General features: G+C 45.9%; 1 protein-coding gene across 1 annotated transcript in view; it reads right to left on the bottom strand.

Annotated features, from left to right (window-relative positions):
- TSPAN6 (tetraspanin 6) overlaps positions 1–3,701 on the bottom strand; it is a 37,468-nt gene extending 33,767 nt beyond the window's left edge. The window contains exon 1 of the mRNA XM_040325019.1: positions 3,403–3,701. Coding sequence (XP_040180953.1) covers positions 3,403–3,489 — 87 coding nt within the window. The 5' untranslated portion in view covers positions 3,490–3,701. The remainder of the gene's footprint in view (positions 1–3,402) is intronic.
- Positions 3,702–12,260: the final 8,559 nt, after the last annotated feature.

Genomic DNA, 12,260 nt, shown 5'->3' with positions numbered 1-12,260 from the left:
GCATGTGTGAAAGGGGCCCAACACTACAAAAGGGTTATTAAAAGATTGAAACCTAAACACCACCGTTTTAAATATCAGGAATCTATTTGTAAACATTTCCCTGTGTTTGCGGCTCTGAAGATTTCACTAAACAAAAGATCTTCTCCTGAGCTCCTCAGACCCCCCCCCAGGAGGAGATGGAAGCCCCCTCTGGAATGTAACACTTCCGTGTCTCTTTTCTCCTTTAGAAAAATTCTCTTCTGCAGAAGTCCATCGGCAACACCAGTCACTTCTCACCCAGACCCTTCCCTTCATATTACAGCACATGGAAAACAAGAATCCGAGCAAAGCCGATCCTTCCCTTTCTTATTGCCGAGCGAAAGATAGGAACTTCCTACAGACCCCATCCCCCCACCCTCCATAGAAGAAACGTTCCAGGGCCAGAAAATAGGACTTGTCTGCCGGAGTCACATCTCCAACAATACAGACCCCCCCGTCCCCCTTCTCTCCATATTACAATGAAGACTCCTCTACATTCTATATAATGATACATTGTATCTCGGCTCTCCTCTCCAGTGAAACAATGTAACGAAATCTTCCGGTTCTCTCCCCTCTAAAACCCTCTATATAAAGTTCCCCTCCCCACATATCTCTATACAAGGCAACCCCCCCATTCATCGCTCCTCTATATAAACTTCCCCCTCCCCACATATCTCTATATAAGGTTCCCCCTCCCCCATTCATCGCTCCTCTATATAAAAGTTCCCCCCTCCCCATACATCTCTCTTTATAAAGTCCCCCTTCCATATATCTCTCTATAAAGTTCTCCCCCTTTCCTATATATCTCTATATAAATCCCCCCCCCCATATAACGATATATGCAGACTTTACATAAAGTCCCCCCTCTCCATATAAAGTTCCCCCCTCCCTATATATCACTTAATAAAGTCCCCCTCCCATATAGCGCTATATAAAGTTCCCCCCCTCAGCATATATCTCTCTATAAAGCCCCCCTCCCCATATATATCTCTATAAAGTTCTCCCTCCTTCCTATATATCTCCATTTAAACCCCCCCCCCCCTAATAGCGCTATATAAAGCTCCCCCCTCAGCATACATCTCTATATAAAGTTCTCCCCCCCTCCCCACATATCTCTATACAATGTCCCCCCCATTCATTGCTCCTCTATATAAAGTTCCCCCCATCCCCCCATATATCTCTATATAAAGATATAAAGTTCCCCCCATCCACATATATCTCTACAACGTTCTCCCCACATATCTCTATATAAAGTCCCCTCCCTCCCCATACATCTCTCTATAAAGTTTCCCCTCCCCATACATCTCTCTATAAAGTTTCCCCTCCCCATACATCTCTCTATAAAGTTCTCCCCCCCCCTCCCCATACATCTCTCTATAAAGTTCTCCCCCCCCCTCCCCATACATCTCTCTATAAAGTTCTCCCCCCTCCCTCCCCATACATCTCTCTATAAAGTTCTCCCCCCTCCCTCCCCATACATCTCTCTATAAAGTTCTCCCCCCCCTCCCCATACATCTCTCTATAAAGTTCTCCCCCCCCCCTCCCCATACATCTCTCTATAAAGTTCTCCCCCCCCCCTCCCCATACATCTCTCTATAAAGTTCTCCCCCCCCTCCCCATACATCTCTCTATAAAGTTCTCCCCCCCCCCCTCCCCATACATCTCTCTATAAAGTTCTCCCCCCCCCCCTCCCCATACATCTCTCTATAAAGTTCTCCCCCCTCCCTCCCCATACATCTCTCTATAAAGTTCTCCCCCCTCCCTCCCCATACATCTCTCTATAAAGTTCTCCCCCCCCCTCCCCATACATCTCTCTATAAAGTTCTCCCCCCCCTCCCCATATATCTCTCTATAAAGTTCTCCCCCCCCCTCCCCATACATCTCTCTATAAAGTTCTCCCCCCCCCCTCCCCATACATCTCTCTATAAAGTTCTCCCCCCCCTCCCCATATATCTCTCTATAAAGTTCTCCCCCCTCTCCCCATATATCTCTCTATAAAGTTCTCCCCCCCCCTCCCCATATATCTCTCTATAAAGTTCTCCCCCCCCTCCCCATACATCTCTCTATAAAGTTCTCCCCCCCCTCCCCATATATCTCTCTATAAAGTTCTCCCCCCTCCCCATATATCTCTCTATAAAGTTCTCCCCCCCCCCCTCCCCATACATCTCTCTATAAAGTTCTCCCCCCTCCCCATACATCTCTCTATAAAGTTCTCCCCCCCCCCTCCCCATACATCTCTCTATAAAGTTCTCCCCCCCCTCCCCATATATCTCTCTATAAAGTTCTCCCCCCCCTCCCCATATATCTCTCTATAAAGTTCTCCCCCCCCCCTCCCCATACATCTCTCTATAAAGTTCTCCCCCCCCTCCCCATATATCTCTCTATAAAGTTCTCCCCCCCCTCCCCATATATCTCTCTATAAAGTTCTCCCCCCCCTCCCCATACATCTCTCTATAAAGTTCTCCCCCCCCTCCCCATACATCTCTCTATAAAGTTCTCCCCCCCCTCCCCATACATCTCTCTATAAAGTTCTCCCCCCCCCATATATCTCTATAAAGTTCTCCCCCCCCCTCCCCATACATCTCTCTATAAAGTTCCCCCCCCCCCCTCCCCATACATATCTTTATAAAGTTCTCCCCTCCCTCCCCATACATCTCTCTATAAAGTTCTCCCCTCCCTCCCCATACATATCTTTATAAAGTTCTCCCCTCCCCTCCCCATACATCTCTCTATAAAGTTCTCCCCTCCCTCCCCATACATATCTTTATAAAGTTCTCCCCTCCCCTCCCCATACATCTCTCTATAAAGTTCTCCCCCCCCCCCTCCCCATACATCTCTCTATAAAGTTCTCCCCCCCCCCCCCTCCCCATACATCTCTCTATAAAGTTCTCCCCTCCCCTCCCCATACATCTCTCTATAAAGTTCTCCCCTCCCCTCCCCATACATCTCTCTATAAAGTTCTCCCCCCCCTCCCCATACATATCTTTATAAAGTTCTCCCCCCCCCCCTCCCCATACATCTCTCTATAAAGTTCTTCCCCCTCCCCATACATCTCTCTCTATAAAGTTCTCCCCCCCCCCCCATATCTCTCTCTCTCTATAAAGCCCCCCCTCTCCCCACATATCTCTATATAAAGTTCCCCCTCCCCATATATCTGTATAAAAGTTCTCCCCACATATCTGTATATAAAGTTCTCCCCTCTCCCCCACATATCTGTATATAAAGTTCCCCCTCCCCCACATATCTGTATATAAAGTTCCCCCTCCCCCACATATCTGTATATAAAGTTCCCCCTCCCCCACATATCTGTATATAAAGTTCCCCCTCCCCCACATATCTGTATATAAAGTCCCCCCCATATGTGTATATGAGGCCCCCCCTCACCCAGAAGATGAAGGTGTAGATGAGGAGGACGCTCTTCAGACAAGTGATAACGGGTTTAGTTTGCAGTCTCCGGGACGGGGACGCCATGACCGCACCGATCTTCTGCCAGCCAAGCGCCTCTCTGCGATCTCCGGGCGGAAAGAGCCGAGCGATCTCCGGAAACTGCCGAACACCCGAAGGGGACTTGGAGGGGAATTCGGGCGCCGACACCGCCGATGATGTAAATTTTAGGAATCACGACAATCCCGCGGGATGATAAACATGGCCGACCTCCGACTTCACCCAGTGTGGAATGTTATTCTGCTGGATCTCGAAGTTGTCAATGGATGAAATAAGGAGGCGGAAATTGCCGATTAGTGGCGGACGTTTCCGAGTCTGTTTACGGAAATAGCCGAGCTTGTTAGAGGCAGGAGGGGGACAGGGAGACATATGGAGGGTGGGGTTCAGGGGGGGTAGGATGAGCTATGGAGTCTGGGCTGGGAGTGAGAGGGGAGGCATGGGGTAAGGGGGTTAAAGTGAGGCATGCATAGAGTCTGAATTGGGGGGGGAGGCATAAAGATTGGGGGAAGGGGGTTAAAGTGAGGCATGCATGGAGTCTGGGAGGGGGGGGGGTGTAGGGTGAGCTATGGAGTCTGGGCTGGGAGTGGGGGGGGGGCATTAAGGGGTATGAATACTTTTTTAAGGCACTGTAACTCCTTATTCTTCTCTATTTAATTATTATTTTCCTGATGAATTCCCCCCCCCCCCACATATATTCACTTATATTTCACTTATATTCAAAATATTATCGATTAAAACTTGTTTCTGTTTGTTTTGTTTGTTATTATTTCTACACCTTTAACATACAATATATTTACACATTTAACAGTAGAAAAAAGTGCAAAATTTAAATTAAAATAATAGTTTGTAAATAACTTTTCAGTGCTTTGTACCGCTGCTGACAACTGAAGTCTAAACAAAACAGTTACGGTTGGTATTGGTAATTGGTATCGGCGAGTACTAAAAAAAGAATATCAGTACTCAAACTCGTAAAATAAATGGCATCAGTGCATCCCTACTCTATGGTCATCCACCGACATAAACTTAAAGCGGAGTTCCACCCAAAAATGGAACTTCCTCTTTTCGGAACCCCCCCCCCCCTCCGTTGTCACATTTGCCACCTTTCAGGGGGGAGCAGATACCTACGCCACTTGGGGCACCTTCTCAGTTCCCTCCCGCTGTTTTCTGGGAAACACACAGGTCACAGAAGACAGCAGGGACCAGTGGGATAGCGCAGCGCGAGTCGCGCATGCGCAGTAGGGAACCAGGAAGTGAAGCCTCAAGGCTTCACTTCCTGATTCCTTTACTGAAGATGACGGCGGCAGCACCCGAGCGCCGAGCAATAGATCGACTTCGGGTGCCAACATCGCGGCCGCCGTGGACAGGTAAGTGTCCTTATTTTGCAGTATTTGTAGCTTAACCTCTTCAGACCCGGGCCATAGTAAAAAGATGGCCACAAGGTGGCTCCAAAATGTCGGGAGGCCGTCTTTTTACGGCCTCTGGTCCACCGGCCACTGGGGGGCGCGCGCGTTACTGGGATGCCAATGCGCGTGCCTGGCGGCTGCGATGTCCGCCAGGTGCCCGCGATCGGCAGTGACAGCGCAGGGACGTGGATCTCTGTGTGTAAACACAGAGATCCACGTCCTGTCAGGGAGAGAGGAGACCGATGCTGTGTCCCTTGTACATAGGGACACAGATCGGTCACCTCCCCCAGTCACACCCCTCCCCCCACAGTTAGAATCACTCCCAGGGTACAGATTTAACCCCTTCCTCGCCCCCTAGTGTTAACCCCTGCCCTGCCAGTCACATTTATACAGTAATCAGTGAATATTTATAGCACTGTTCGCTGTATAAATGTGAATGGTCCCAAAAATGTATCAAACGTGTCCGCCTCAATATCGTCCTGACAAAAATCGCAGATTGCCGCCATTACTAGTAAAAAAACAAAAATAATAATAAAAAAAAAATTCTGAATTCTATCCCCTATTTTGCAGCCACTATAATTTTTGCGCAAACCAATCACTATACGCTTATTGCGATTTGTTTCCCCAAAATATGTAGAAGAATACGCATCGGCCTAAACTGAGAAAAAAAAGTTAAAAAAATAAAGTAAAAAGTGGGATATTTATTATAGCAAAAAGTAAGAAATATTGGCCCAGATTCTCAAAGGGCTTACGACGGCGCAGCGCCATGTACGCCGTCGTAAGTCCTAATCTGGGCCGTCGTATCTATGCGACTGATTCTTAGAATCAGTTACGCATAGATATCCACTAGATCCGACAGGCGTAAGTCTATTACGCCGTCGGATCTTAAATGCAATTTTTTTTTGTCCGCTAGGTGGCGCGTCCGTCGCTTTCCCCGTCGAGTATGCAAATTAGCTAGATACGCGAATTCCCGAACGTACGCGCGGCCGACGCAGTAAAGTTACGACGTTTACGTTAGGCTTGTCCCAGCGTAAAGTTGCCCCTGCTATATGAGGCGCAGCCAATGTTAAGTATGGCAGTCATTCCCGCGTCGAAATTTATAAATTTACGTCGTTTGCGTAAGTCGTCCGTGAATGGGGCTGGACGCCATTTACGTTCACATCGAAACCAATGATGTCCTTGCGACGTCATTTGGAGCAATGCACCCTGGGATATTTTACGGACGGCGCTTTATTTAAATTCGGGAACGCGCTTTATTTAAATTCTACACGCCCCCTACCCGCCTAATTTGAATTAGGCGGGCTTACGCCGGGTGATTTACGATACGCCGCCGCAACTTTACACGCAAGTGCTTTGTGAATAAAGCACTTGCATGAAAAACTTGCGGCGGCGTAACATAAATGACATACGTTACGCCGCCGTGGAGATACGCCAGATGTACCAGAATCTGGTCAAATGTGTTTTTTCAAAATTGTCGCTCTTTTTTTGTTTATAGCGCAAAAAATAAATAACGCAGAGGTGATCAAATACCACCAAAAGAAAGCTCTATTTGTGAGAAAAAAAGGACGTCAATTTTGTTTGGGAGCCACGTCGCACGACCGCGCAATTGTCAGTTAAAGCGACGCAGTGCCGAAACCTGAAATTTCGCCTGGGCAGGAAGGGGGTACATGTGCCCAGTCAGCAAGTGGTTAACTGCTGACTTAAAAGAAAAAAAAATTAGGCGGACCTCCGCTTAAATTTCTGCATATATTACTTTTTTTGTATCTCTGCCCCCTTTGTTAACCTGTCTTTGCTTAATGTAATTTTGTACCCTCTTTCCTCCATTATTTCTATACCCCGGGGTGGTGCTTTGCCACCCACAGATAATTACACCTCTGATTACAGGGTTTTAGACTTTCCTGGCTCTGGAACAAGCGTCCAATGCTTCGGGGCGGATGTACGTGTCCTCCTGATGGACTTTAGGAACATCAGGATTAGCTGATACAGTCTCATGTCAGGACAATCCCAGCCACTGTTTACACAGTCCAAAGCCTCCAGGGAAGATGTTATCCATCACGCTGTAGTTATTTGAACCCTATGAAGAATGTACATGTTCTGGTTTGGTAGTATCTATGAGCATTGCATGCTGTTTGGTCCTCTTGCAGAATTTTTTTTTCAAAATCAGCTTTTTACTCCTATCTCTCGAGGGCCCATTCACACACTTCCACATCATGGGTTACTGCAATGCGTAGTAATGCATGTTAGATGCATTGCGGTACTATTCATTTAGAACGGTACCTTAAAGTGGAGGTTCACCCAGAAATAACATTTTTTAACATTAGATTGAGGCTCATTTTGTCTAGGGGAATCGGCTAGTTGTTTTAAAATCGAAGCTGTACTTACCGTTGTAGAGAGTGATCTTCTCCGCCGCTTCCGGGTATGGGCTGCGGGACTGGCCGTTCCTATTTTGATTGACAGTCTTCCGACAGGCTTCCGACAGTCGCATCCATCGCGTCACGATTTTCCGAAAGTAGCCGAACGTCGGTGCGCAGGCGCAGTATAGAGCCGCACCGACGTTCGGCTTCTTTCGGCTACTCGTGACGCGATGGATGCGGGCGTCGGAAGCCTGTTGGAAGACTGTCAATCAAAATATGAACGCCCGCTCCCGAAGACCCATACCCGGAAGCGACGGAGAAGATCGCTCTCTACAACGGTAAGTACAGCTTCGATTTTAAAACAACTAGCCGATTCCCCTATAGACAAAATGAGCATCAATCTAAGGGTAAACATTTTTTTATGGGTGAACTCCCGCTTTAACCAGTGGAGGCTGGTGCTCAATATTTTGGGGGGACGGCAAACAACCCCCCCCCCCTGTTTTTTTTTTCATTTACACCTTAAATAAAAATCCCAGAGGTGATCAAATGTCACCATAAGAAAGCTCTATTTGTGTGAAAATATACAAGGTTCCCCTATATAGATCTTTATATCACTAGAGAGATCACCAACAGGAGGAAAGAGGTCCTGATTCCACTATATAGATCTTTATATCACTAGAGAGATCACCAACAGGAGGAAAGAGGTTCTGTATTTTCTATATAGATCTTTATATCACTAGAGGGATAACTAGCAGGAGGAAGGAGGTCCTGATTTCTCTATATAGATCTTTATATCACTAGAGGGATCACCAACAAGAGGAAGGAGGTCCTGATTCCTCTATATAGATCTTTATATCACTAGAGGGATCACCAACAAGAGGAAGGAGGTCCTGATTCCTCTATATAGATCTTTATATCACTATAGAGATCACCAACAGGAGGAAGGAGGTCCTGATTCCTCTATATAGATCTTTATATCACTAGAGGGGTCACCAGCAGGAGGAAAGAGGTCCTGATTCCTCTACATTTGAAATCTGTTCTTTAGTTCAGAAAGAGAATCTCAAAACATCTTCTGTACATCATCATAATAACATGATAGACATACCCCACCAACAAGATACTGGTTACATTTCAAGTCTTAAATTAATTTTGTTCATAAACACAATAAACCACTTATTTCTCCAAGTATTCATCTCTCTTTGGTCATGTATTTAAGGACTCAGTCTATTAAGATATCCATAGTACGGTATCTATCTCTTTCCTTCCCTTTCCATTACCACAACCAACAAACATATAAAGAGACAAAGACACAAAACACAAACAAAAAAGAAGCCTCCCCACTCCTTAGCCTCCCCCCGACCCCATCATACAGGATATCACACTCCTCCTCTATCTCCCTTCTCAACTGTTGGGGCCAGGGGCGTCAGGAGGGGGTGGCTAGCCAAGGCTGAAGCCCTGAATGTGACCCCGTAAAGCCCCGAGTCTCACGGTGGCAGGACTGCATTATTAGCCCTGAGCCGCTGAGCGAGTGGCGACAAAAAACAATGAAAATAAATAATAATAATAAAATAAAATGGGCAGCTGGACTTCTCTGTCTTTTTCTGCCGTCACTTTTCTATGTTTCTAAATACTAAGGTTTTCAGACAATGTTGTAATGTCACAATGCCTGTAAACAACCCAGGCCAAAGGACAGCAAAAAGGCTAACTATTGGCAGATTTTATTTTTTGTACAATATTTTACTCACCACTGTTATTAAAGTAAAAATCATTCTAAATAATAAATTTGAAAAGTTTTGTGTTGCTTTACAAAATTGTTAAGTTACACTATCGATGACGTTCACACCACTTTTTTTTTTCTTTTGTGTTGAAAACAAAACCTTTTAGAAGTGTAAGTGTTGGAGGAAGCCATTATTTGTGGTTCCTTACCCAAAATCTCGATGACGTGTGATTTAGGAAGTTTCCTTTCTTATTTGCTAATGGTTTTCCTTTCAACGATTCGCTTTGATCAGTGTTGTTTGAAGTGGAAACACCCTGGTGGTTTAGTTTTGAGTTTTTTTTGGTAAAAACAACATTCATTTATTTCTATACATACATCCTTTTTCAGTTGAATTTGGCCATTTTGAAACTTCTGTTTTCATTTCATGCAGATCGAACCTAAAAGATACAGAGGAAAAAAATAATTCAATGTTAGCGTATATACTCGAGTATAAGCCGACCCGAATATAAGCCGAGGCACCTAATTTTACAAAAAAAAAATGTGAAAACGCATTGACTCGAGTATAAGCCTAGGGTGTCCATCTGCATGCCTCACTTTGCCTCACTGTGTCCATGCCTCACTTTGTTCATGTCTCACTGTGCCAATGCCTCACTGTGTCCATGACTAGACTGACGTTTAACATGGGAGTCTATGGAAGGGGTGCCCAGCTTTGAAAAATCAGTGCTCCCCAGCCGTGGGTCCCCCAGACAACAAACTTTGCACACTTGTAGAAGAGACATGGGGCTACATGTGTGCCAAGTTCCGGGTCCAGGGGACCTAAGACCGGCCAGTACCGGGTCCCCAAAATCACCAGAGAAATTACTATTTAACATGGGAGTCTATGGAAGGGGTGCCCGGCTTTGAAAAATTGGTGCTCCCCGGCTGTAGGTCCCCCGGACAACAAACTTTGCACACTTGTAGAGGAAGAGTGGGGCTACATGTGGACCTACGGCCGGCCGGTGCCAGGTCCCCAAAGTCTGGGATATCAGGCGCAAAATGGTGACTCGAGTATAAGCAGAGGGGGGCATTTTCAGCACAAAAAAATGTGCTGAAAAACTCGGCTTATACTCGAATATACTTTATTTTTAAAAAAAATTGGTTCAGAATACAACAAGAATAATTTACCTAAATCTAATGTAAAACATGGTTTATTAAAAGTACCAAAACATGGCAGAAATTTTTATTTGCTAATTTATTTATTTTTATGTAGTAGCCCCTTGCCAAAACAGGGGTTACTAGTTAAATTTTGCTTTTGGCTGGGTGGTAGTTAGCCCAGACAAATTGTGTAGTTCTCACTTGGTTTTTCCTAAGCTTAGTGAGGTTGTGATTTCTCACTGTCACCAGTAGATATCACTGGTCATAATATGAGATTCCAAAAAAATAAAATAAAACTGAGTTATGAATATTTGAATTTCCTTCAGCCAATCCAGTAGGAGGTTTAGGCCACTGGTGCATGCTGGGGGAGCATATACGGTAAGTATTTTGGACGGGTCATGTGCTCACTCTCCCTGGACTGAGGACTGGGGAGGTGCTGCTGGATGGAGCTCTGCTGTTAAGCCCAATAGCCATGGGCGTCCACTGACATTTTTTCAGGGGGGGGGGGCGCTTCCGCAGCAGCGATACACATTTAACCCTTTCTTCAAACGCTAGCAGGGGTTAAAAGTGCCCCGCTAGTGGCTGAATAGCGCAGCTGAAACAATGGTAAAGCAGCACTGTGAAATAGCTCTTGAGATAATTCAGCTTCACTCCATGCCCATATAAATATAGCCTAGAGAATGTACAGACCTCCCTTCAGCACAGACCCCCCCTTCAGCACAGACCACTTCATTCAGCACAGACCCCCCATTCTGCACAGACCCCTCCATTCAGCACAGATGGACCCCCCTTCAGCACAGCCCCCCCATTCTGCACAGACCCCTCCATTCAGCACAGACCCCCCCTTCAGCACAGATGGACCTCCCCTCCCCCCCATCCCATTCAGTACCTCAGATCAGCCATCAGTACAGCCGGGTCACAGCAGGTTCCCTCCCCCTGTGTACACATAAACACTGGAGGGGGAGGCGGCTTCACTCTGCTCGCTGTGTCTGTGTGACATCCAGCTCGGGACCACTTAGACAGCCCGCGGCCACGAGACTCTATAAAACCTTCTCGATTTTACAGGGGGGGGGGTGTCAATTGCCCCCCCCTTGCCCTATGGAGCGGACGCCCATGCCAATAGCTTGTTTGGGGCCTAATGTGTGCTGAAGTGGTCTTGAAGCTGTCCTGTCTAGTCTGGAGGAAGTTGTGCCAAGGAGGAGATCCAGGGGAGGAGGCTGATCTTTCAGAAAGGGCTGGTGATTCACTTGGAGGACACTGAAATTTGGGAGATTGCTTACAGTGTTGCTGGGTCGGCTTAACTGCTTCACGACCACCCAATAGCAGAATTACTGCTACAGGGCGGCAAACTCTGTGCAGAATCTATTCCATAAAACATGGACTCAATGGAACAAATTCAAGCTCTCGAGAAGACATCAGACTCTCTTTCATTGAAATAGTGGTGCACAACATTTCTTTCTCTCTCCTTCTCCTTTCCACCTTCTTCCTCTCTTCTTCTACCTCTTTAGGTCTATTTAGAAATATAGATTAAAAACGCAATGCAAGATTGCAAGCGGCTTACATTTATTGGTGATTTTTTTTTCTTTTTTTTAGGTCATGAACCGAGCAGATCCATCATCCACATGGATGAACTTTCCCTCCTGCTTTGTTTAAAATGTGAAGGCATCTCTATGGCATTTAAGATAACAAAGAGGGGTGTCTTTTATCTTTTCTATTAGATGTTGGATTTATAAGTCATTATTTATAACTTCCTTGTTTTTTTTATGGAATTGTCGCTTTAAATAAAGAATATCATTCATTTTTAATATTCAAAGCAAGCACCCCCATCCACCCCTCCAGCATTTCTGGCCCTGGCCACCTTGAGTAAGGGCCCTTATACTCGAGATGGCCAGGGCCCAGAAATGCTAGGGCAGTGAGGGCGAACCTTGGCACCCCAGATGTTTTGGAACTACATTTCCCATGATGCTCCACTACACTTCAGAGTGCAAGAGCATTATGGTAATCTGTAGTTCCAAAAGATCTGGGGTGCCAAAGTTCTCCATCACTGTGCTAGGGGGGTATTTTTCAAAGTGATTTTTTAGCAAAATAAAGCATGTAGACATGGATGGGGGGACTTTGCTTTGAATATTAGAGATTTAAAGTGGTTGTAAACCCAGAAATGAAAAAAAAAAAACACCTGCACGACAAAGC

The sequence above is a fragment of the Rana temporaria genome, chromosome 9 (assembly GCF_905171775.1).
Source record: "Rana temporaria chromosome 9, aRanTem1.1, whole genome shotgun sequence".
Taxonomy (NCBI): domain Eukaryota; kingdom Metazoa; phylum Chordata; class Amphibia; order Anura; family Ranidae; genus Rana; species Rana temporaria.
The sequence above is the reverse complement of the archived record's forward strand: the minus strand, read 5'-3'. Positions and strand labels throughout refer to the sequence as shown.